Here is a 23,913-nt window from a genome sequence, read left to right as displayed (position 1 = left end):
TCTCCGCTCTCTGGTGCTGCTGAGCATGTGGCTAGACCAGAGCTTAGAAATCAGCCAGCTCCAACCCACAGACAGGTTTTATTTGGCCCACACAGTATTTTTTTTTCATATTTGAATTAGTTTTAACATTTAAGAGCTGAGGGATTTTGCTTTTAAAAATATCCACGTTTCTGTCTTCTCCTGGAAATTTGAAACATCTGGCAGTGTTGTGCCCCTCTTCCCAGATGGCAGGCATTGACTGACACTAGATAGAAACAACCATGTACTCTGAGCCCTCCTCCGCTCGCGGGGGGTGGGGGGGGGGTTCTCAGGCACCCAAGCCCTGACTGGGATGGATGCTTTGGGCTTAACCAGTAAAGGCTAGAAGCAATCCCCTGAAGAATGTGAACCGTTATGGGACCCAAACCATATGTGAGAGAGACAGACAGACACAAGAGAAAGAGCCACAGGGAGAAAGAGGGAGATTGAGTCAACAAACCTTTTTCTTTTCTTTAAAAAATTTTGTTTAATGTTTATTTATTTGTGTGTGTGAGAGAGAGAGAATGTGAGCAGAGGAAGGGCAGAGAGAGAGGAAGACACAGAATGGGAAGCAGGCTCCAGGCTCTGAGCCGTCAGCACAGAGCCTGACATGGGGCTGGAACTCACGGACTGTGAGATCATGACCTGAGCTGAAGTCGGACGCCTAACCAACTGAGCCACCAAGGCTCCCCAACAAACCTCTTTCTGAGGGGAGTGAAAGGGAGAGGTATGTACCTGTGTGTGTGTGTGTATGTGTGTGTGTGTGTCTGTCTGTTGATGCATGCAGCATGCTGGGGGAGCGGTGCAGGAACAAAACACTGAGCTCCCCCTGAAAGCCAATATAACCTACTTCCACTTTAGTAGTAGTTACTCCTTTTCTGTTCTTTTTAAATCTTTATTTTTTGAGAGAGAGAGGGAGACAGAATCTGAAGCAGGCTCCAGGCTCTGAGCCATCAGCCCAGAGCCCAACGCGGGGCTCGAACTCACAGACCGCGAGATCTTGACCTGAGCTGAAGTCAGAGGTTTAACTGACTGAGCCACCCGGGCGCCCCACTCCTTTTCTAACACCAACCCACGTGGACCTCTGGAATTCAAGATTAGTGGTTGTGTGTGTGTGTGTGTGTGTGTGTGTGTGTGTGTTTCGATTGCAAGTCAAGACCCATTAGCCAGTCATGAAAAATTTAGGAGGTTGTGACCAGATTTTTATTTCTGAAACAGAATAAACATGGAGGATGTTGGAGAGCAATGTGCTTAGCGGAGGTCAGTTTTGTTTATGAAACTTTCACTTCGGAAGTGTATACACGTGTGTGTGACAGATCACGTTGTAAAACGTATTTGTCAGTGTGGCTGAGGTCCCACGAGTTGGAAAGCGTCTACCCTCAAATATGACCTATATGGGGAGGATGGACACAAGGCCAGATGGTGGGAGACATGAAAGCAGGACTTAGGGTGTTTATTTGACTTGATCAGATGGGCAATAGGGAGCCACTGAGTGCTCTTGAGTCGCTGACTCATAGTGACCACCTCACTCCACCCACACTTATACATGGCCAACTACACACATTAGGAATTTGAAATTCTTCTCTCCTTTAGCAAGTTCTGCTGGTTCCGTAAACACTGGCTGTGGATGTGATATAGATTATCCGATAAGGGCTTTTAGGACAGGCTAATCTCACCTCTTTCAGTTCATTTTACAGACAGGGAAACAGAGACTCCAAGATCAGAAATCACTAGCCTGGGGTCACTTAGCACAACTCATGGCTTCTCATCTCAGGAATGTCATTGTCTCCAGGTCCTATGCAGCCTGTCTGGTTGGGGACAGTGGAGGACATGACTCCAGCCCCTGGATTTGGACTTGCAGGTGGGCTGGAGAAGACCAGGGCAGTGATGATGAGTGTGTGTGTGATGAGGGCAACTACCTTTACTCTTCTGTATTCATCATCACCACCACCATCATTATCCTGTCATTCCCATCAGCACCATCACCATAACCATCAACACCACCACCATCATCATCATCACTATCACCATAATCACCTTCACCATCATCATCACCATCACTATGATCACCGTCACCATTAACATCATCATCACTATCACCGTCATCACCACCACCATCATCACCACCATCACCACCATCACCACCATCACCACCATCATTATCACCATCATCACCACCACCATCATCATAATCACCATCACCACTATCACTATCACCATCATCATAATCACCATCATCATCATAATCACCATCACCACTATCACTATCACCATCATCATCATCACCGTCATCACCACCACCATCATCACCATCACCACCATCAGCATCACCATCACCATCACCACCATGACCACCATCATCATCATCACCGTCATCACCACCACCATCATCACCATCACCACCATCAGCATCACCATCACCACCATGACCACCATCATCATTATCACCACCATCATCATTATCACCACCATCATCATTATCACCACCATCAGCATCACCACCATCAGCATCACCATCATCATCACCATCATCACCACCATCAGCATCACCATCATCATCACCACCACCATGACCACCATCATCATCACCACCATCATCATCACCATCATCACCACCATCAGCATCACCATCACCACCATCATCACCATCATCACCACCATCATCACCATCATCACCACCATCAGCATCACCATCACCACCATGACCACCATCATCATCACCACCATCATCATCACCACCATCATCATCACCATCATCACCACCAGCATCATCACCATCACCACCATCATCATCACCATCATCACCACCACCACCATGACCACCATCATCATTATCACCACCATCATCACCACCATCATCATCACCATCATCACCACCATCAGCATCACCATCACCATCACCACCATGACCACCATCATCATTATCACCACCACCATCATCACCACCATCATCACCACCATCATCATCACCATCATCACCACCATCAGCATCATCACTATCACCATAATCACCTTCACCATCATCATCACCATCACTATGATCACCGTCACCATTAACATCATCACTATCACCATCATCACCACCACCACCATCACCACCATCATCATCACCATCATCACCACCACCATCATCATAATCACCATTACCAGTATCACTATCACCATCATCACTAACACCATCATCATCATCACCATCATCACCACCATCATCATCACCATCATCACCACCACCACCATCATCATCACTATTACCATAATCACCGTCACCATCATCATCACCATCACCACCACCATCATCACCACCATCATCACCATCATCACCACCACCATCATCATCACCATCATCACCACCACCACCACCATCATCACCACCACCATCATCACCACCATCATCATCACCACCATCATCATCATCACCATCATCACCACCATCATCATCATCACCACCACCATCATCATCACCACCATCATCACCACCATCATCATCATCACCACCACCATCATCATCACCATCATCACCACCATCAGCATCACCACCACCATCATCATCGCCACCACCATCATCACCACCATCATCACCACCACCATCATCACCACCACCATCATCACCACCACCATCATCACCACCACCACCATCATCATCACTATTACCATAATCACCGTCACCATCATCATCACCATCACCACCACCATCATCACCATCATCACCACCACCATCATCATCACCATCATCACCACCACCACCACCATCATCACCACCATCATCACCATCATCACCACCACCATCATCATCACCATCATCACCACCACCACCACCATCATCACCACCACCATCATCACCACCACCATCATCATCACCACCATCATCATCATCACCATCATCACCACCATCATCATCATCACCACCACCATCATCACCACCATCAGCATCACCACCACCATCATCATCGCCACCACCATCATCACCACCACCATCATCACCACCATCATCACCACCACCATCATCACCACCACCATCATCACCACCACCACCATCATCATCATCACTATTACCATAATCACCGTCACCATCATCATCACCATCACCACCACCATCATCACCATCATCACCACCACCATCATCATCACCATCATCACCACCACCACCACCATCATCACCACCACCATCATCACCACCACCATCATCATCACCATCATCACCACCATCATCATCATCACCACCACCATCATCATCACCATCATCACCACCATCAGCATCACCACCACCACCACCATCATCATCACTATTACCATAATCACCGTCACCATCATCATCACCATCACCACCATCATCACCATCACTATCATCCCCAGCATTAATCATTATTTTTCTCTAATGGAATGGGTAACTACCTATCCCCAGCCCTTTCTCACCAATCTGGGGCACAATATTGGGATGAGAATTCTAGGTGGGGTACTAACCTCCCCTTTTTCCTCCTGCCCATCTCAGTCCTTGCAGGGGAGGCCGGGGTGGGGACCCCACGTGGCAAAGTCTAGCCTAGCTCTACAAGGGTGGGAGGTTCTCTGGGGCAATTTCTGGGAACCTTAGTTTTAGCTACAACAGTGACTGCCCGGACAGTAATGTCAAAGTGGCTGGGTCCCCTCCAAGGGTCTCTACTTCCCAATTTACTGGTGTGGCATCAGTGGGTTCCTGTGAGACTCAACATCGAGAGTGCCTGGAAAAATACTTTATAAACTGTAAAGTGAATGGCAAGGAATAGGGGGAGTGGGAAATCCTTATGTACATTGAAGTAATCCTTAATGAGCTTGGACAGGTTCTTAAACACCTGTCAGGCATTCTTATAAGGATGGGAGGGGGTCCCTGGAGAGATGAGCCGGGTTCTTCTATCTAGGGGTGGGAGAGGTCCTTAACACTGGTATGCAGGCGTACCTTCTAGAGTGGTCTGCACACATAGGAAGGTTTGTTGACAGAAGATGTGCTCTTATACAGACTTACAAACGCGGGGCTTCTATCCACATGGCATCCTTGATAAGCCAGAGTACCCTCACACACAGAAATGAAGGTTTTTTTATGGGTGCAATTGACCGCCGTTTGGAAAATGCTGTGCAAATACTTAGTGACCTTTGCACAGACCTAAAAATTCTTCCTAGAGATAAAGGCATGTTTCTGCCGCTGCAGGGTGAGATCACAGTATGAGCGGCCTCATTCGGACAAGGCCGTCGCCGGACCGAGTGGTACCTGCGCCCGCCACGGGTGGGAGCCGTCACCGAGGGGCGGAGCGCTGGGGGCCCGCTTGCGGCGCCGCAGTCCCCCCGGCAGCCACCAGGGGCAGCACGGTCCCCGCCTGGCCCGCGCCTCCCCCCTCCTCCCCCAATCTCCGCCCCCCACCCTCTCCCTCCCCCTGCTCCGCTCCCCTGAGCCCCGCCAGACCCCGCTCCGCCCGCGCCCCGCTCCGCTGTCGAGGCTCCCGCAGCCCCGGCATTCGTCCCGCTGCGCCCTCCCCGGGGGCTATGGGGGCGCCCCCGGGCTACCGACCCTCGGCTTGGGTGCATTTGCTCCACCAGCTGCCCCGCGCCGACTTCCAGCTCCGCCCGGTACCCAGCGGCTTCGCGCCCCAAGAGCAAGAATACCAGCAGGTGGGAGCGGGCGCGGGGGTCTTGGGGGCGGGGGCGCGGAGGGTGGGCAGAGCTGAGGGGTCCCGAGGGAGGAGGGGGCTGGGTGGCAGAGTCCTGTGTTCTCCGCAGGTGGGAGCCGGGCCCGGACTTCGGGGTATCTGAAAGAGCAGGACGTGAGGCTCCCCTACCTGGAGGTTCCCCTGGGACGGGCGCTGGGGGCCGGAGCCCTGGCTCCTTAAGTGAGGGAGGGCCCGGGGCCTGGACCCCTCAGTCCCACAGGGAAGGGACCCCTGGGTTTTGGGAGCTGTCTGGGAAGCGAGCCTCCAGGGCCACCAGGGAGACAGGTCCACTCTCCGTGTCCTAAAAGATGACCCCTCCCCTGATAGGGTCGGGGCAGTCCAGGTGAATGTGTCCCAGGTAAGGTACGACTTGGGAGAGACAGGAATCGATCGCGGTGGGGAGGAAGAAGGCCGGGGTGCCTCGGTCCAGGACGGGATTGAGACCTGAAATGGGGAAGGGGCGTGAGGGGTTCAGGGCCAGGGATGGGGGACTGAGCTGGCTGTCCTGGCAGAGGAAGCTTCCGGGGTGTGTGTGTGGGGGGGGGCGTCCAGCGCGCTGGGGCGCGTGGGGGTGGGGGTGAAGAGGAGGTTCCTTTTGGGGACCAGAGGATGACAGAAATGGGTCCGGAGGGTGGGGCTGGGTGGGAACCTGACAGGCGGCGGTCCCTGGGGAAGGGGGCCCAGCCTGGGTCAGCTCCAGAAAGGGGGAGAAAGAACTGTCCCCTGACCCAGTTTAATTCAAGTCCTTGGCTTTGAGATTAATGAGAAGCAAGGCTTGGCCAGGGAGGGGTGGGGGGAGTGCGTGTGTCGGGGGCGGGGTGGGGGGGTGGGGTGGGGCTGGGGGTCAGGGTGGAGCTAAGGGTCCCCGGCCCTGCCTGGAGGGTCTAGGCCCCTCAGATCTGTGCAGGGGGAGCTCCTGGGATAGAGGGCTGGGGATTGGAGAGCTTAGGGGTGGGGGGGGTCCCAGAAAAGCAGAGAGGGGGATGTGTGCTGTATTGTGAGCTATTTGGGTCATGGCTGTGCCAGCCGGGAGCAGCTCCTCCCTGCCACTCCGCGCCGCCCTCTCCCCACCAAATGGGGACCGCCAACCCCCTTGCCCACAGCCTCACGCTTACACAACCACGACCTCCAGTGCCGGTCACCGACGCCCCCTCACGGCCGGGGAGACCTGCCCACACAGCCAAGCACCAGTAGCTGGCCCGGTCCCAGTCACTGCCGGAGGCTCTCGGAGAGGCTCACTCCGCCCCCGTCATCGACAGGGTGACAGGTCTGGGACACGCACAAAGTCACACGGCCCGGGAGGGGACACTGCCCCCCAGGGAGATTACCACTGTGGGCACGGCTGGAAAAAGTCAGGCGCTGGGTGCCACCAGGCTGGAAGAGACACTCACACACACCCACATAGTCACATGTACATACACACACTCACACGCACGTTCCTGCCCTCACTTACACACTCACACATGCCCCATACTCACACAGTCACATAGACATACACACTCACAATTCCCTCAGTCACTCATACACCCCAAGCTCACTTGTATACACATACTTTCTCGCCCACTTTCACATGTATTCTTGCCCCCCCCTCACACACACACACACACACACACACACACACACACACACACACACACAGAGTCAGGTGTATCTCATGGTAGACAAACTCAGTCAAAGATAAAACACCCAGTTTCACAGCCAGACACGCAAATAAACCACACGCTTGTGTCACACACCCCACACTCCACCCTGCAGGGACAAAAGCAGAGAGCCTGTAGTTTACGGGAAATGGCATCAGGGAGCCTGGAGGTCTGGTTCTGTTCCCCATGTTGTCCCTACTGTGCTGTGTGGCTCCAGGTAACGCCCTGCCCCGTTCTGGGCGTGCGGAAGAGGACAGGAGTGCACGGCACCCGCTGTCAAATCCTGCCCTGTGGAGAGCCCGGTTGTGCCGCAAGGCTTTTCCAACTGCATACGCCTGTTCTCTCCCTGCCCTTGGTTCTCTCTCTGTCTCTGTCCCAAGTCTCCGTCTCTGAGCCTTGCACACGCTCTCACTGCCATGGAGGCTGTCACGCCCCCCTCCCTGTGAGTCCCTGGGTGACAGACTCACAGTGCGGTGGGTGTGCAGAGCTCAGCAGCAGGGGAGAGAGCGAGCGGTGAGTGGGGAGGAGCAGCAAGGAGGAGGGGAGAGGCAGGCTGCCCACCCCCAACCTCGCGCACACATCTCCAGGAACAGGCGCCCCCGTCCACCCCCTGATCCCACTCGGTTCCGGAGACAGGTCCCAGCAGGTCCTAGGAGAGGCTCTATTCCAACCGCCTAGTGGGGGTGAGGAGGGACAGTCTCAGAGAGGGGAAGGTCACACACAGAGTGGAACTGGAACCCAGGATTTGGGCCTCCGCTGACCCAGCTGCCAGCCTGGGAGGAGCTGGGGACCCCACCTTTCCCTACAGACTGAGAACCACAGGCTGGGCTTGACCCCCAATCTAGCCGGGGCTGCCTTCCACCTCCACTGGAATCCCCCACGTCCAGGACCTCCAGCCCCTCTGAGGCCTCCTGTCTCCCCCTTCCCCAGGCCCTGTTGCTGGTGGCGGCCTTGGCGGGCCTAGGCTTGGGCCTGAGCCTCATTTTCATTGCTGTCTACCTCATCCGCTTTTGCTGCTGCCGGCCCCCCGAGCCCCCTGGGGCCAAGAGCCCCCCACCCGGGGGAGGCTGTGTCACCTGGAGCTGTATCGCTGCCCTTCTCGTCGGCTGGTAATGGGGCCCCAGGGCGGGTGGGGAAGTGGGGACGGGGCTCCCCATGCTCGCACTCAGTCTTCCGGAGGGTGTCCTAGCATCCCACCTCAGCCTTGACTCAGGAAAACAGCTCCCGTTGCGTGGATGGAGAAACTGAGTTTCGAGACGAGGAGTGACCTCCCAAGGACAGCCAGCCCTGCAGGAGGAGGCAGGGGTTAAGAGCTCGGGCTTGGTGGCCTTGTCACTGAATAGCTGTGCAGCTAGGGGATATGATCTCTCTAGGTCTCAGTTTCCACATCTCTAAAATGGATGCTATAGCAAAGCCCACCCGCTAGTTATGGTAAGATTAAATGAGAGCATGTACAGTGCCTGGCTCACAGTGGTACTCAGTAAATGGTGACTGGTGATGTCATTCATGAACTCTTCATTCATTCATTCATTCATTCATTCATTCATTCATTCATTCTGCAACTATTTCCTGGGGATCTACTGTGTGCCAGGAGATACCCAACTGGCCGGACAAGATTCTTGCCCTCATGGGGCTGATGATGTTCTAGTCAGGCAGACAGACATCGTAGGAATATTCAGAATTCCAGAGCAGACCCCGCGGCCCAGACCTGAGTGGGTCTAACTCCTTCCCACAGTAACCCGCCTGGATTCAGGGTACTCACACCCAGGTTGGAAAGGCCAAGTCTCAGGGAGAGGCGGAAAGTAACTTTTCAAGGCCCTGCCTTTTTCTGTGACCCCCAGGGTGGGGGTGGGGGGAGAGGAAAGGAGGACTTGACGACCCACTGTTCAGCAGGAGCCAGCTTTAAGCACAGCCTTGGCCAGCAGGCCACACCCCCACCAGCGCAGGACAGTCGCCCTGTTCCCCAGGACTGGACCCGCTGGGGGGGGCGGGTAGCGGGCTGGGCTCTACCGCACCCCCTCGCTGCAGGAACCAGTAGAATGTGTTTGGGGGTGTCTGTGGGGGAGGGGGGCTGGGCGTCCTATATCCAAAATGCTTCTTCCTCGGGCTCTCTTGAGTGGGGGTGGACAGGAACGGTGGACAAAGGCCCCGTGGGGGAGAGACACGGCCGGCCCCCGCGGCCCGGGAACAAGAGCAGCTTTGTCTGCCCTCCAACAATGGGGGGGAGGGGGGCGCCGGGGCGGGCGTGGGATCCCAGGGCTGGGGGTGGGGCCCGGTAGTCGGGGCTGGGAACCGTGCGGGCGCCCGCCTCCCTCCGCCCAGTCCGGCCCGGCCCCTCCGCGGAGGGACACTCCGGGGGCGGTGGGGGGGAGGGACGGGCCCACATTCAGACCCCACAATGGAGCTCTGTGTGCTGGCCGCGGAGGGGCGGGGGCTCAGGCTTCTGGCCCATCGGCCCCACATTCCCTTGCTTCGCTCCCAGCTGGCCAGACGCTTGGGTCCCCGGGGGTGGGGGAAGGCAGGGAGCTCCAGGCTGGGGTCCCCCAGGAGATGAGGGCTGGGGCCCTGCACTGCTAGGATCCCCCAGCAGGCAGGGAGGGGATGGCGGGGACCCCGAAGAGACAGGTGGTCCTGTCGGGGATGCTTGAGGGAAGGATGAGGAATGGGTGTGGGGCCGGCGGTCCGGGGGAGGGGGGGGGGGCGCTTCTCCTGGGGCTGGGCGTGCCGGGAGTTCGGCTCCAGTGAGGTTCGGGTTAAATCTGTCCCCCCCCCCCCCCCCCCGCCCTCCACCCACCATTAGCATCACAATGACGTCCCCGGGGCGGGGGAGTTGGGGGGGGGCTTCCTGTTACCTTGGCAACCGGTGGGGGCCAGGCTGGAGACGTTCCTTTCCCACGACGGGCTGGACCAATGGGGTGAGGGTGGGAGCCAGGATTGGGTGTGTGAGGAGGTGGGGGGGACGCGGCCCCCAGGGTCCCAGGACAGGTTGTGATTTCCCTTCCCTCCCCTCTCAGCGCCGGCATTGGCATCGGTTTCTATGGCAACAGCGAGACCAGCGATGGGGTGTCCCAGCTCAGCTCGGCCCTGCTGCATGCCAACCACACGCTCAGCGCCATAGACCACCTGGTGAGGGGCCAGGCAGCGGCCAGACCGATCCCCGAGGCACAGAGGGCCACCTCCCGGAGAAACTGGACCCACACTCAGAGCCCAGCACCCATCCCTGAAACCCTGGGCCCCAGACTCAGAAGTTCAGGTTGCAACTTGTGGACCTCAGACTGGACACCTGGACCCCCATCCCTGACTGCCACCGGGACCTTAACCCAGATCTGGACCGTGGGGCTCGAACCTAGACCCCCCCCCTTCACACTTGGTCTCTACTGGGGACCCAAGCCGCTGACCACCCAGGGTTCCTGATGGAGGCCACAGAACTGTACCCCTCCGTCCTTTCCTTATTCCACAGATGTCCTAGCCCCTAGATCTCAGACACCTGCCACCGCTCACCTCTGCTTCACCCTCACAACTCTGTCCCCCAACCCTGGCCTCCCCAAAGAAGACCCTCCCCTGACCCCAGACTCACCCCTGCACGCAGGTGTTGGAGACAGTGGAGAGGCTGGGTGAGGCAGTGAGGACAGAGCTGACCAGCCTGGAGGAGGTGCTCGCACAGCGCACGGAACTGGTGGCTGCTGCCCGGGGCGCTCGGCGGCAGGCGGAGGCTGTGACCCAGCAGCTGCAGGGGCTGGCCTTCTGGCGGGGAGTGCCCTTGAGCCCCCTGCAAGTGGCCGAAGATGTGTCCTTCGTGGAGGAGTACAGGTGGGTGACCGCTCCTTCAGCCTGGGTGGTTGTGCCTCCAGAGGACATCAGGCAATGTTGGGAGACGTGCTTGGTGGTCACCCCTGGGGGACGGGGAGCTACCGGCCCCTGGTAGGCAGAGACCAGAGACGCGTCCTACAGTGCACAGGACGGTCCCTGCAGCAAGGGATGGCCTTTGTCAAGTGTCAGTAGTGCCCAGGTGGAGACACCCTGTGACACAGCTGGACCGAGTCGCCCCACACCCCCCTCACCCCCGAGGATTCATCCACTCACGCCCAGACTGGCTCTACTCTTCTCGGTCATCCACCCATCTGACACGTGTATCCACTCAACACACGTTTATTTAGCACCTTCTGGCGTGCAAGAGAGACATACCCGAGTGATTGGGAACGGGAGCTCTAAAGTCAGAGGGCCACTCCCTAACCGTGTGACAAGTTCCTCACGAGTTCTGTGCCTCAGTGTCCCAATCTGTAAAACGGGAATAATGGATAGCATTCCCCTCATGGGATTGTTGAGGATTAGACGCGTCCATGTCCGTTAAGTGCTTCCAGCAGCAACCAGCTCGTTCTGTACGGTTGTCTGTGAGATGTAAGTTTTTGTTAAGACAGACGGCAACTCCTGCCCGTCTTCCAGTAAGGGGGCCAATAAGGAACACACACGAGTAAAACATTTTCTCCAAGGTGGTGGGTGGGGGGAGCTCGGGAGAAAATTGAGCAGGAGAGAGGGGTGGGCTGGGTCCAGAGGCTGGCAGGGGCTGGGGGCTGCAGGGGAGGCCTGGGAAGGCCACACGGAGAAGGTGGAGGCAGACTAGGACTGAAGCGGCCCGTGACGAGGATGGCCCACGGGCCGTCAGACGAGCCTGGGTCCCCGTGAGGACAGCTTCTGCTTTGTGGCTGAGCCCAGAGGCCGCACGTACCAGGCCTCAGCCCCCTTCCAGGGGTTCCGGTAGCTGTGCAGAACTCCACCGGGGTGAGGCAGGCCCACCACCAACAGGAAACATCTGGACGCACCAACATGAGAGTGCCTGGCACTTGGGAGTCGTCCCTCAACGAAGGTGGCCAGTTTCCTGCAAGAGAACCGGGGCCCCTGGAGGGAGAGCTTCCTGGCAGAGTTCCTGGAGGCTGAGAGCAGGAGTTCACAGCACACAACTAGGGCAGGAGGCTGGGCTGCCCCTGACGGAAGTGAGAGTGAGCTGCCGTGTGCATGTGCCGCGCGCATGTGCGGTGTGTGCGTGCGGTGTGCTGTGCGCCGTGTGCCGTGGGGACACTGGCAGCGAAAGCATAGAGGTCTACTGGGCCACGCGGCCCAGCTCCTTCCCTGGGAAGGAGGGTCCCTGCCACTCTGGGGCCGCAGCCTGGGCACAGCCGCGTGGGGAGCAGTGCGAGCCATGCCGTGCGCTGAGCGCGCTCTGGCGCCGCCTGGGGAGCACTGCGAGCGATGCCGTGCTCTGAGCGCGCTCTGGGGCCCCGTGGGGAGGACTGCGAGCCGTGCCGTGCGCTGAGCGCGCTCTGGGGCTGTGCTCCATCAGAGTGAATCAGTCACTGAGACCTAAGTAAGTAACACTTGAAGTTCCCTGGCTAGCGTTCGAGCTCGTATTTAAGTGTGTCCACGTGCTTGGAACCCTTCTTTTATTATTATTATTATTATTATTATTATTATTATTTATTTTTATTTTTATTTATTTTATTTATTTTTATTTTTTATTATTTATTTATTTATTTATTATTTATTAAAAAAATTTTTTTCTTAATGTTTTTATTTATTTTTGAGACAGAGAGAGACAGAGCATGAGCAGGGAAGGGGCAGAGAGAGAGGGAGACACAGAATCGGAAGCAGGCTCCAGGCTCTGAGCCATCAGCACAGAGCCCGATATGGGGCTCGAACTCACAGACTGTGAGATCATGACCCGAGCCGAAGTCGGACGCTCAACCGACTGAGCCACCCAGGCGCCCTTGGCACCCTTCTAAGTGCTCTCCCACTAGCCTTGCGACAAGCTCTTGGAGTAGGTGCTGTTGTTCTCCCCCCGTGGTACAGGCGGGGAAACCGAGGCACAGGAGGCAAAGTTCCAGAGACAAGGGTTGCGTGCAGCTAGGAGGCAGAGAGAGGCTGGCCCCGAGCCCCAGGCCGTGCAATGTGACACTCAGCGTGCCTGGGAATGACTCACTTCACCCTGCAGCCTGGGGAGGCAGGTGGGGCTCCAGGAGGCCAATCACTTGTGCCTGTTAGCGGGCTTCTGCTCGCTGCCATCCGGGAACGGGTCCAGGTGCCCTGGCCCTGGGACCTGAGCCCTGAAGGGCTACGGCGGCCCGCCTCCCAGCGCACCCGTTTCATGATGAGCCGGCTGCAGCCCGGGGGCCTGGCAGCTGGGGAGGGGGGGGCCCGTATGGTCAGGCAGAGCAGGGCATGAATGTTGGGGAGCCGTCCCCCTGTGCCAAGTCTTGGCCTGGGAGCCGGGGTGCTGAAGGCTGGATTTGTCTCACTCTGTCCCTTCTCCAGGTGGCTGGCCTACGTCCTCCTGCTGCTGCTGGAGCTGCTGGTCTGTCTCTTCACGCTCCTGGGCCTGGCAAAGCAGAGCAAGTGGCTGGTGATCGTGTAAGAGCAGGCGCCCTCGTGGCAGGCGGGCTCACGTCACAGCACGAGGGGACCTCTTTCCATCCCATGGCGCTCTTGCGAGAGGGACCACTGCTGTCCTTCCCAGCCTCGCACTGCTTTCGTGCCCCCATCCCACAGGCTTGCCCCCGAGGGTCCTGGGCTGGGCCAGTGCGTGCAGAGAAACCAGGCCTGGAGCAGCCCGGGAGGCACAGGGCAGACCTGGAAACGCAGGATTCGAGGCCACGCGGGTGCTCCAAATCCTAGACAAAAGCCCGTAACGGTCGTGCTCAGGAAGGGGGTGATTGCTGACTTCTGCTGAGGACCGTGCACACACAACCACCTGTGATCAAGGGGCCCCTCAGGCACCTGACGTGCAGAGGAGGGACCGAGGCAGAAGGCAGCCACATCTGAGGCTGCGTGGCCATTGTGTGGCTCACGGGAATCTCAGTACCACTCTCTGATTTAATGGCTCGTTAAATACGGCCAGCTCTCTTCTGGAACCTGCAGGCTGACCCTGTGAGGAAATGCTTTCCTTCTCCCCATTTGACACAGGGGGGACTGGGGCTCGGAGAGTTTGGGCCTCCTGCTCAGGGCTGCACAGCCAGGGAATGCTGGAGCTGGTGTTCGACTCAGGCCAGCCTATGCCACTCAGGGGGGCCCTTGCTTCCTCCCTGCCTCTGGGGGCCCTGCTGGGGCTCCCCGGTCTCCACGCCCACCCTGGGTAAGAAGTGCCACTGTCCCATGCGGGCTCCCCCTGAGGCTTCCGGACGGTGACCACCCGCCAGTGCTAACCCTCGCGCCCAGACCCCATCCCTAGAGAAAACTCAGGCTGCAGTTTCAGCCTTGGCTATGTCCCCGCTCCTCGGGGGAGGAGTCTGGACAGAGCAGGAGGCTGACCAAGCTATGCTCAAACCCGGGAGGCACGTTTGCGGCTTGCTGGGCTTCTGTGAACTCAAAGCCAGGAAAGAGCCCAGAAGCAGGCGGTAGCTCTCCCAGAATCCCGGTGCAAGGCAGGGGCAGAGCCGGGCTGGGATCTGGGGTGCTGGCTTGCCAGCCCAGGCCCCTTCTCACTGTCTTCCCCCCTCACCCCTGGGGAGGCAAGCTGAAGTTGTTCAGCTTGACGTCAACAACCACAGATCTACAACCTGCACTCCCCACCCCCGCCCAGTTTCTCTGCCCCTATTTCTGCCCCTCCAGGCTCCAGAGGGTGGTAGGGAAGGGGGGCTGTGATGGGATGGACCGTGATGAGTCCCCCCCTTTATAGGATGGCAGTGATGAGTCTCCTGGTTCTTGTCCTGAGCTGGGGCTCCATGGGCCTGGAGGCGGCTACAGCTGTGGTGAGTGCTGCAGGCCAGGCCCCTGGGCCCTGGGACGTGGGGCTAGCAGCCTTGGCTACTGCATCCCGGGGCAGACCCTGAGAGGAAGGACTTGGGGCCAGGATCCCAGGTTCTGAGGTCTAGATCCTGAGGGCTGGAAGCTAGAGCCTTGGATACGCGTGTTCTAAGGGAGGGGGGGCTAGGGGCCCAGACTCCTGGGTCTGAGGGAGGAGGGGCTGGGGGCCAGGACTCCTGGGCCTGGGGGCCTGGACTCCTGGCTTCCCAGGGCTGGGGGCTGGGCTGTTATCCAGACATGAGTTCTGTGCGAGTGTGGAACTAGAAAAGTTTCTGGTCTGAGCCCTTTTTCCTGATGCTTCTCTCAGGGCCTTAGCGACTTCTGCTCCAGTCCTGACACCTACATCCTGAACCTGACCGAGGAGGAGACTGGGCTCGATTCAGGTGATCCCATCAACCCAGCGCAGGCCCCGGGTCCTCAGGCCTCTGTGCCCAGTCCCGCCTGGGGTGGGGTTGGGGGCTCAGTCTCAGAAGCTCTCGGCACCTCTCCTGATGGGCTGGAAAAGAGAGGGATACACGAGCTGGAGAGGCGAGACCAGAGGAGGGGCTGGGCCCGCCTCCCCAGGAATGGGAGGAAATGGGAGTGCACCTTAGACAAGGACGGGACTGCAGAAGATCCGGTTCCAGGGGAGTGTGGAGAGCCGCGTGTTTCTGACTGTGGCTGGAGAAGGGAGGGTGTGTTAGCCTGTCCCTGAATGCCAGGCCTCTGGGACCACAGGAGGGTCCTGAGCTGGGGAGACGCCCCTGGCCCTGAGGGTGGAAAGACAGGGCCCTGCCCCTTCCCACCTTTGCCCTAGGGAGGCGCTGGGGACCCAGGCTCATGGCCTCCCCCCTCTTTCCCTCCCGCTTCAGACATCCTGAACTATTATTTCCTCTGCAACCAGGCAGTCTCCAACCCCTTTCAACAGGTTAGGGGTGTGGGCAAGGGAGCCGGGCGGAGGAGGGCGGGCTGGGGCCTGGACTGCAGGTTCTGGTGGGGGGATGCAGTCGCCAGGATGCAGAGCGGGCTGGGGGCGCGGACTACCCGGTCCTCCCTCTGTCTCTCCGCAGAGGCTGACTCTGTCCCAGCGGGCTCTGGCCAACATCCACTCCCAGCTGCAGGGCCTGGAGCGAGAAGCTGTCCCCCAGTTCCCTGATGCGCAGGTGCGCAGGCCGCTCCCAGGGGAAGGAGGCGGGGCGGCGGGTGGGGGCTCGCGGCCTTTGGGCGGGGTCTGTCCACAGGGGCGGAGCCTGGGGGACCTCGCGGCCTGAGGAGTGCGTGGGGTAACATTCCACTCCCGTGCAGAAGCCTCTGCTGTCCTTGGAGGAGACGCTCAATGTCACAGAAGGAAACTTCCACCAGTTGGTGGCTCTGCTGCACTGTCGCGGCCTGCACAAGGTGAGCCCTGTCCCTTTGTCCAAATTCTTCTTCCAGGGAGCCCTCCGGTCTTTCTCCCACCGCCCCTGAGAAATCCTTACGTTTATCTCTATTATTTATCTGCCATATAGCTGTTCTCTACCTACCTACCTATCACCTATCTATCATCTGTATTCCTCCTCCCCGCTCGCCCCACCCCTCCCTTGCTCCCTGCCTTCCTCCTCGAGCCTGTGCTGGTAAGGGAATTCTGGAGCTAGACATGCCTGGGATCCAGTCCTGGCTCCTGACCTCAGGCAAGTCACTACCTACTCTGTGCCTCAGTTTCCTCGCTTATAAAACCGAGGTTGCAGGGGGTCAGCAGCTGTAAAGCTCTTGTGGGGGGGGGGGTGGTCTCATCGTACTGAGGCAGCAGGGGTGGGCAGGGCACCCCAGAGAAAGAATGCCTGGTTTCCTACAGACTCAGTCCGCTTTGGCCACTGGCAGGGGAGCACCCCTGAACCCCGGTTTCCCTCCCCGGTGAAAGGAGGGAGAGGACGCCTGCTTTCCTGCGCGGGGCCGCCGTCCTCCCCGCACGCACGGGGCTTTGCTGTGTGCGTTACCGCTGGTAGCTCCCTGAGCCCTCATTCGTCACGCTGTCGGTCGGAAGGAAATGCTGTCCTTGCCCCACCTAACGCACTCGGAAGATGAGGGGCAGGGGGCTGGGTCCCAGAGGCCTCGTTCCCCTCTCTCTGTGAGCCTCCACAGCCAGGCAGGCAGTCACCCAGTGTCATGCCCTCATTTCCTCGCCCCACCCCCATCCCAAGGGCCCACTGCAGCTCAGGCCTCTTTCCCCCTGGAGGACACGTGCCTCCTCGGCCCTTGTGGTGTGTGCCCTCACGGGCCCTCAACAGGGCTGCCAGATGTACCAAACAAATAACCTCTTTACTGTTAGGTATGTCCCATGCTGTGTTGGGAAGGTGCTTGTACTAAAATTTTTTGCTGCCGGGCATCTGAAATTCAAATCTAAGTGGGCATCCTGCCTTTGTTCTGGAGACCCTATCAGGGATCTGAACAGGCCCTTGCTGTGATCACATCCCTTCCATAGCTCCCACTGTCCCCAAAACTTCGGAGGTTGGCACTCTAACAAGGGGGCCATGGGGGACACAATGAAGCAATACTCAGGGTTGCTGAACACCTGAGCTGCAAAATCCTAGAAAGCACCCCGACTTTCCATGGAAGGGCAAACTGGGCCCCACAGATCACTCACACTCTGGTCCAGGCCAACACTGGGCTGGACTGCGCTTCCCAAGGTTCATTGTGGACAGAGGGAAGGAAGGGAGGGAGAAGGGTGGGTCAGAGTCTCACCTTCCACTGGTGTGCCATGTGACCCTCGGCCTCAGTTTCCCCTCTCTAGGCTCTAGGGTCCCCACATACTAAAATCAGGATTGACATCAGGGATAAAGTGCCAGGAGGGTGGGTCTGGAGCCTCAGAGACCTGGCTCCAATCCCAGCTCTGCCCCTTCCAGGCTGTGTGACTCTGGGCAAGTGGCTTGCCCTCTCTGGGCTTCAACTTTCTGCCACTGCAAAAGGCAGCAGTGTGAGGGGGAGCTGATCTCTGCCTTGCAGGGCTATGAGGAGGGTAGGTGCCTGATACAGTAAAAACAGAAGGCCCCACCACCCTGACGGGCCCCTCCCTTGTGACACACTGGCTCAGTACCAGGCACCCCTGCCCGCCAGCCAAGGACTCAAGCCAGAAACCTTCTAGAAGCATCCTTCTTGCTGTCTGTCAGCAAGCCATTACCTCCCGCAGCCATTCCCCAGGCAAGTTCTGCTGGCCCTTCCTCTGAAACCCACCCGGGCTCTGAGCACGACTCACTCCACCTGCTGTACCCTGGTCACCCTCCTCACCTCCCACCCAGTGGCCACACGGTATTTCTCCTGTCCCCCTGCTTGTCCCCCCCACCCCCCTTCTGTCCTCCCCGAAACAGCTAACAGCTGGCTGAGCCTCACACACAATCCGATCAAGTTCTTTCTCCACTAAAACCCTTCAGCCACTCCCCCGCACACGGATTAAAGTCCAGTTCCACGCCTCGCCTGCAGGGGGCCCGGGCTGCTCCTAGCCTCCGCCCCTCACACCCCCTCCCTGCACAGGCCACAGCAGCCTTCAGACGGCTCCAGGGCCTCGAGCGGGCACGTGCCTTCCTGCCAGGATCCGTCCCCGCTGCTGCCAGGGCCCAGCACTGCCTTCTGGTCCCCTCTCGGCTTCCTGTGACCTGAAATGACCTCACTACGTGCAAGGTGCCATTCTGAGTCCGTGGCTCTTCTTAGTGAGGTTCTGAGCCAGAGATCCTGCCCCCAGGGGACGTTTGGGGGTGCAGAGACATGTCTGGGTTGTCACAACCGGGGAGGGGGTGCTACTGGCATCCAGTGGATAGAGCCCAGAGAGGCTGTCCAACATCCTCCAGTGCACGGACAGCCCCACACTAGACCAAGGCTGAGCTGGTGTGGCAGCTGGGGGTGCAGTGGAGAGGAGGCCACCATTTGGGTTTATACCTCCAGGTACAATGACTGTGCTTGGAGCACCTCCAGGGTGCTTGGACTGAGTCCAGGTGACAGGGGAGGAAACCGAGGCACAGAGAGGTCAAGTGACTTGCCCAGCAGGGCACAGCCAGGTGGGCGGTCTGAGCCGTGCACACTGTGTGTGTGTGTGTGGGGGGGGGGACCTGGGGGAGGGGCGCTGCCCGCTGACACCCTCCCCCGCCCACCCCAGGACTACGGCGCTGCCCTTCGGGGCCTGTGTGAGGATGCCCTGGAAGGCCTGCTCCTCCTGCTGCTCTTCTCCCTCCTGTCCGCAGGGGCCCTAGCCACCGCCTTGTGCAGCCTGCCCCGCGCCTGGGCCCTCTTCCCGCCCAGGTCAGGAGGGGAGGGGGCGTGGTCCCGGGAGTGGTGGTGGGGTGACGACCCCTGGGCCGCGGCTGGTGTTGGGGGTCAGCCTCCTCATGGAGCCCCCATCCTGCCTCTCTGCCACTCAGTGACGACTATGATGACACAGACGATGACGACCCTTTCAACCCTCAGGTAGTGGACCCGCTGGTCTGGGGGAGGGGCTGGGGGCCTGCACCACGGCGCCAGACCCCCTCCGTGCCCTGTCCCCAATCTCCCTGCAGGAATCCAAGCGCTTTGTGCAGTGGCAGTCATCCATCTGAGCCCCTCCTCCACTCTGGACTGGAGCCCGTGACCCCCACCCCGGTGAGCTTCCAGAGAGCGACACCCCGGTTCCCGGAGCTGCCGCTGCTCTCCTGTCCCTCACTCTGGGGACCAGGGCGGCCCTGCCATCTGCATCGGGCCCCTGTGTCTGCCTCTCCCTGCGGTTCCTTCCCTGGCGGCCGGAGAAGATCCCACTGACCCAGCCTGACCGGGCTCTCACCACTAACAGCACCTCTACTACACACCCCTACCGAGGGGGCAGGCCGGGGCCTGGGGCTGGCAGGCAGGGATGGCCAGCTAGCCCCGCACCCTTCACCCTTGGCCACCGGGCCCATCCTTGCAGGGACACAAGTGCCCGGCCCCTGCCATGCCCCAGGGGGCTTAAGGCCGTGACCTCCACTTGCGGCACTAACTTGGGAATGGGTTGATTTGAAATAAAAGGGAAAACTTTATTTTACAAGCAGCTGGGTCCTTATTTCTCTCCTCCCTGATCTGGCCTCCCAGCTGGGGCCCAGGGACCCCCGGCTGCCGGGCACTTCTGTTTCCGTCCAGGCTCTGTGGCGGTTCCAGAGATATTGTTATTTTAAATAGTAATAATGACGATAACAACTTTTTTGCCTGATTCTAAAAGCAGGACCCAGGTCCTGACCCAGGAAGAGGCAGACATCCCTGGAATGGACCAGACCACCCAGAAATAGATCTTAGAGTGTATGTATAGGACAGAAGACAGACGTCAAGTCAGAGTGAAGGGGCTGCTTGCTTTCAAAGATCTGCAAACACGGTGGCCCCCCACCCGGAAGAAAACATTCTACGTACAAGACAGGTGAAAATCTAAATGTAGACAAGGGAGGGGGCAGAAATATTTCAAAGAGTAAGTAGGAGATTTTGTATCTGGTATACCTTGGTTGGAAGGGGAGGATTTTCAGCAAGATCCTCTAAAGCTAGAAAGGAAAAGGTAATTTATTTGACAAACTGTGGAACTAAAAAAAAAAACAAACAAACCATAAAGCCAAGCGGCAAATTAGTAGTCTAGGGAAAAGTCATTTTAACACATATGGCAAAGAAATGTGTTATTATTACTACATAAATCTGCAAAGCTTCCATAGACTAAGAAAAGGACAACTTGACTTGAAAATAAGCAACTAAAATGAACATCCCAACACCGGTGAACAGACAAAAAGATGTTCAAACCCTAATAATTAGGAAGTGTGATTTGCAAACAAGCAGGATCGGTTTTCCAGCCCGTGTTAGCGACGCTAACATGGAGTCAGCGCGAAGATTCCCTGATGGCAGGGCTGTGGAGGTGCGGGCACTCAACCCGCGGCTCCTGACATTGGGAATCGCCATCCAGTGACAACAGTCTGCTCACGGGTGATCAGATCAAAACAGTGGAGACCCTCTGACCAGGCAGGCCTGCTTTGGGGGTTCACTTCACAGAAGGAGAGCAGAGGCATCTAAATCTAGGGACGTATGTTAAGAGTTGTCTGCTGCAACAAAACTTTGGCTTCTGGCTAAATTCGGAGCTGAAGGCCACAGAAAGAGGGCGAGTCCAATAAATAACCGTATGGCAGGGCTCTCCGGAACACAACAGCCCTTGGCTGGGTTCGGGACTTTAGGGAAGGCCTAGGAAAGGAGAGAACGGAGCTGGGTGTGACAGGCGGTGGCAGCACAGAGGACAAATGTGCAGGCTGTGATTAAGGGCCTTGCCTGCTGCTTACTTACCATCAGATGGCTGTGGTCAGTCACTTGACCTGTTGGGGCTCAGCTGCCTCACCCATCATAGCGGGGGACATATGACAGGTCCCCAGGCCCTCCTCTGCGATTCCAAAATTCAAAGCTCTCCCGGACCACAAGTCTCCCTGAACTCCCTTAACTCACCGGGCGGCAAAAACAGACTAGTCCCCCTGCCTGTGTGAATGTTCATCTCTACCCTCCAGAAACACTGATGGGGTTACGTCCAAACGCCGTGCAGGGTACTGAGGGTACCAGGCACTGTGTGGGATACAGATCACGTTGCCTCTCGAAACCATGAAAAATCCTTAAAGCTCAAAACACATACCCGAGGGTCTCAGGTCAGGTCCTGTTGGCCCAGAGTGTCAGGTGTCAGACAGCGTAGGGCCTGCCTTAGGGGACCAGTCTTGCTAATAGTTTCCATCTTGTGCACTGCAAGGAATGTTCAAGGAAGCTTTCAGGGTGGACTGGCCTGAAGCTGGGAAGCAGAAACTGACCGCAACTTCCAGTGAAGGGGCTTTGGGGGCCCTAAGTGTTGACTCACTTTCTCCTCTTGACTGCAGCTGAGCTGGCTGACCCTGGGGCCTGCCCACAGCTCCTCAGGCTGCTTTGACCTCAAACACCGCCCTCTGGTGACCGTGAGTCCTTGCCTGCAAGCTGAACCGCCCCCTGATGGGTTGCAGATTCCAAAAGTAGCCTGAGATTCAGGCCGCCTGATTTTCTGCCAACAGGTCCAGGAGTGATGTGTAACCCGGGAGCTTTAACCAAGAAACAAGGACATTTTGTCTAACCTTTACGAAAGATAAATATACTTTTATTTTAAAAATCATACATAGAAGGACTTTCACTTGCAACCAAGAGGGAGGAACAGGGACTAGGTTTTCTTTCCTTCCTGAAACAACCAAAAGGCCAGACAAAATATGTAAAACAACAGGGCTCAAGACTCAGCATCAGGCAAAGGAGAGTGATCCCTGACATGGAAAACACCCCGGTGAGCCCCGAAATCACCACAGCCCATGGTCATCAGAGTCTGACCACAGAACAGCAAAGGGGGACTGAGACAGAACACCTCCCAAAGGCCCCACCTAAAACTGCTCTAAAAAAGCCTATTAAAAAAAGAAAAATCTCAAACCAGAAGAAGGCCACAAAAGGGGAAAAGGGAAACAAAGATGGGACAAATAGAAACCCCATAGCAAGACGACAGGTATAAAGGCAAGCATACCAATAATCTTGCTAAAAGTGTTGTTATAAACACTTCTTTTAAAAGGCAGAGATTGTTCACTTGGGTAAAAAAGACCCAACTATAAGCTATGTACAAGAAACCTATCGGCAGAAAGAAAGAAAAAGAAAGGAAGGAAGAAACCCACCTTAAATATAACCGTTAAAAGTAAAGGGATGCTAGGGGCGCCTGGTGGCTCAGTCAGTTAAGTGTCTGACTCTTGATTTCGGCTCAAGTCACAATCTCACAGTTCGTGTCATCAAGCCCAGCAAGGGGCTCTGCGCTGACAACTCAGGGTCTGCTTGGGATTCTCTCTCTCCCTCTCTCTGCCCCTCCTTCCCTACAAGTATGCACGCTCTCACTCTTGCTCTCAAAAGTAAAAAGAGCAAAGGGATGCTAAAGGCAATGGGGTACTCTAGATTAGACCCTAGCACATAAAGAACACATTAGTGGAAAAAGTAAAAATCAAATAAAGCTGCAGTTTAGTTAACAGTAACGTGCCAATGTTGGTTTCTTGGTTTAGCAAATATACAATAATGCGAGATAACAGCATTAAGGGAAAACGGGTGTAGGATACACACAACTCTAAATTATCTTTGCAACTTTTTGTACACCCAAAATTAACCTAAAACAAAGTTTTCTTTTTAAAGAGAGAAGACAGAAAAAGATCAACTGTGCTAATTAAAATGATACGCAGTCATCAACAGAAAAGTTTCTAATAGTAAAACACGGGAAGGAAACGGCTTCTGAGATAATTATTCTATTGCCTACTATGCGTACATTGAGCGGTCCCTGAGCCGGACTGGATCGTGCCACCGGTCAGGATCCAGGATGGAAACAAAGGGCACCCTGCTACCTGCCAGGTCCACATTTCCCAGCGTGGCACCACTGCCCTTCCAGGGTGTGCCACCTGCCCACCTGTACAGACCCATCAGCTTAGTCCAGGACCCCGCACGCGTTTACTCCGCCGCGGCCACCTGCTCCCCCCGTGCTCCCGCGGTGGTCCCCAGGCCTTTCCCGTCGCCCGCCTCCGTGCGTTTGCAGGCGTTCTCGGCCGGGGGCGCCTGGCAGTTTCATGCAGTAGGGAAGCTCCCTTTCCCGGAGGCTGTCCTCACCCCCTTTCTTCGACTTCACCATTCTCTGCCCTGGGCTTCCACAGCTGTACGGCAGGTAGTCTCACATCCCTCCTCACGTTACTCTGTGTCTGGAAACAACGGCGGCTACCACTCACTGAGCCAAGACACGGTTGCGTGTGCCGGCACAACGCCGGCCGACCCCGCCGGGCGTGTCCCCT

At 57.1% G+C, this 23,913-nt stretch overlaps 1 protein-coding gene and 2 long non-coding RNA genes across 5 annotated transcripts; 1 reads left to right on the top strand and 2 right to left on the bottom strand.

Annotated features, from left to right (window-relative positions):
- The first annotated feature begins 5,421 nt into the window (after positions 1 to 5,421).
- TTYH1 (tweety family member 1) lies at positions 5,422 to 20,121 on the top strand. 3 transcript variants are annotated; one of them, XM_023246042.2, is made up of 13 exons: positions 5,426 to 5,655; positions 8,264 to 8,442; positions 10,348 to 10,459; positions 10,923 to 11,143; positions 13,640 to 13,735; positions 15,000 to 15,072; positions 15,435 to 15,510; positions 15,979 to 16,034; positions 16,177 to 16,269; positions 16,412 to 16,504; positions 19,233 to 19,375; positions 19,495 to 19,540; positions 19,630 to 20,121. In XM_023246042.2, the coding sequence occupies exons 1-13, from the start codon at positions 5,530 to 5,532 to the stop codon at positions 19,666 to 19,668; spliced, it is 1,353 nt and encodes a 450-aa protein (XP_023101810.1). In that variant the 5' UTR covers positions 5,426 to 5,529; the 3' UTR covers positions 19,669 to 20,121. The 3 variants fall into 3 exon arrangements, with proteins under 3 accessions (XP_044903183.1, XP_023101811.2, XP_023101810.1); XM_045047248.1 differs by lacking the exons at positions 19,495 to 19,540; positions 19,630 to 20,121 and adding an exon at positions 18,614 to 18,760 and having other exon boundaries at positions 5,422 to 5,655; positions 19,233 to 19,370; XM_023246043.2 differs by lacking the exon at positions 19,495 to 19,540 and having other exon boundaries at positions 5,424 to 5,655.
- On the bottom strand, positions 7,504 to 9,998 carry LOC123382448. The gene is made up of 2 exons (XR_006590824.1): positions 9,096 to 9,998; positions 7,504 to 8,620 (listed from the first exon to the last, which is right to left on the bottom strand). It is a non-coding gene; the product is annotated as an uncharacterized LOC123382448 (long non-coding RNA).
- LOC123382447 lies at positions 12,975 to 23,901 on the bottom strand. Its single transcript, XR_006590823.1, has 3 exons — positions 23,735 to 23,901; positions 15,716 to 15,787; positions 12,975 to 15,623 (listed from the first exon to the last, which is right to left on the bottom strand). It is a non-coding gene; the product is annotated as an uncharacterized LOC123382447 (long non-coding RNA).
- Positions 23,902 to 23,913: the final 12 nt, after the last annotated feature.

The sequence above is a fragment of the Felis catus genome, chromosome E2, assembly GCF_018350175.1.
Source record: "Felis catus isolate Fca126 chromosome E2, F.catus_Fca126_mat1.0, whole genome shotgun sequence".
Classification (NCBI taxonomy): domain Eukaryota; kingdom Metazoa; phylum Chordata; class Mammalia; order Carnivora; family Felidae; genus Felis; species Felis catus.
This window is presented reverse-complemented; position numbering and strand designations above follow the sequence as displayed.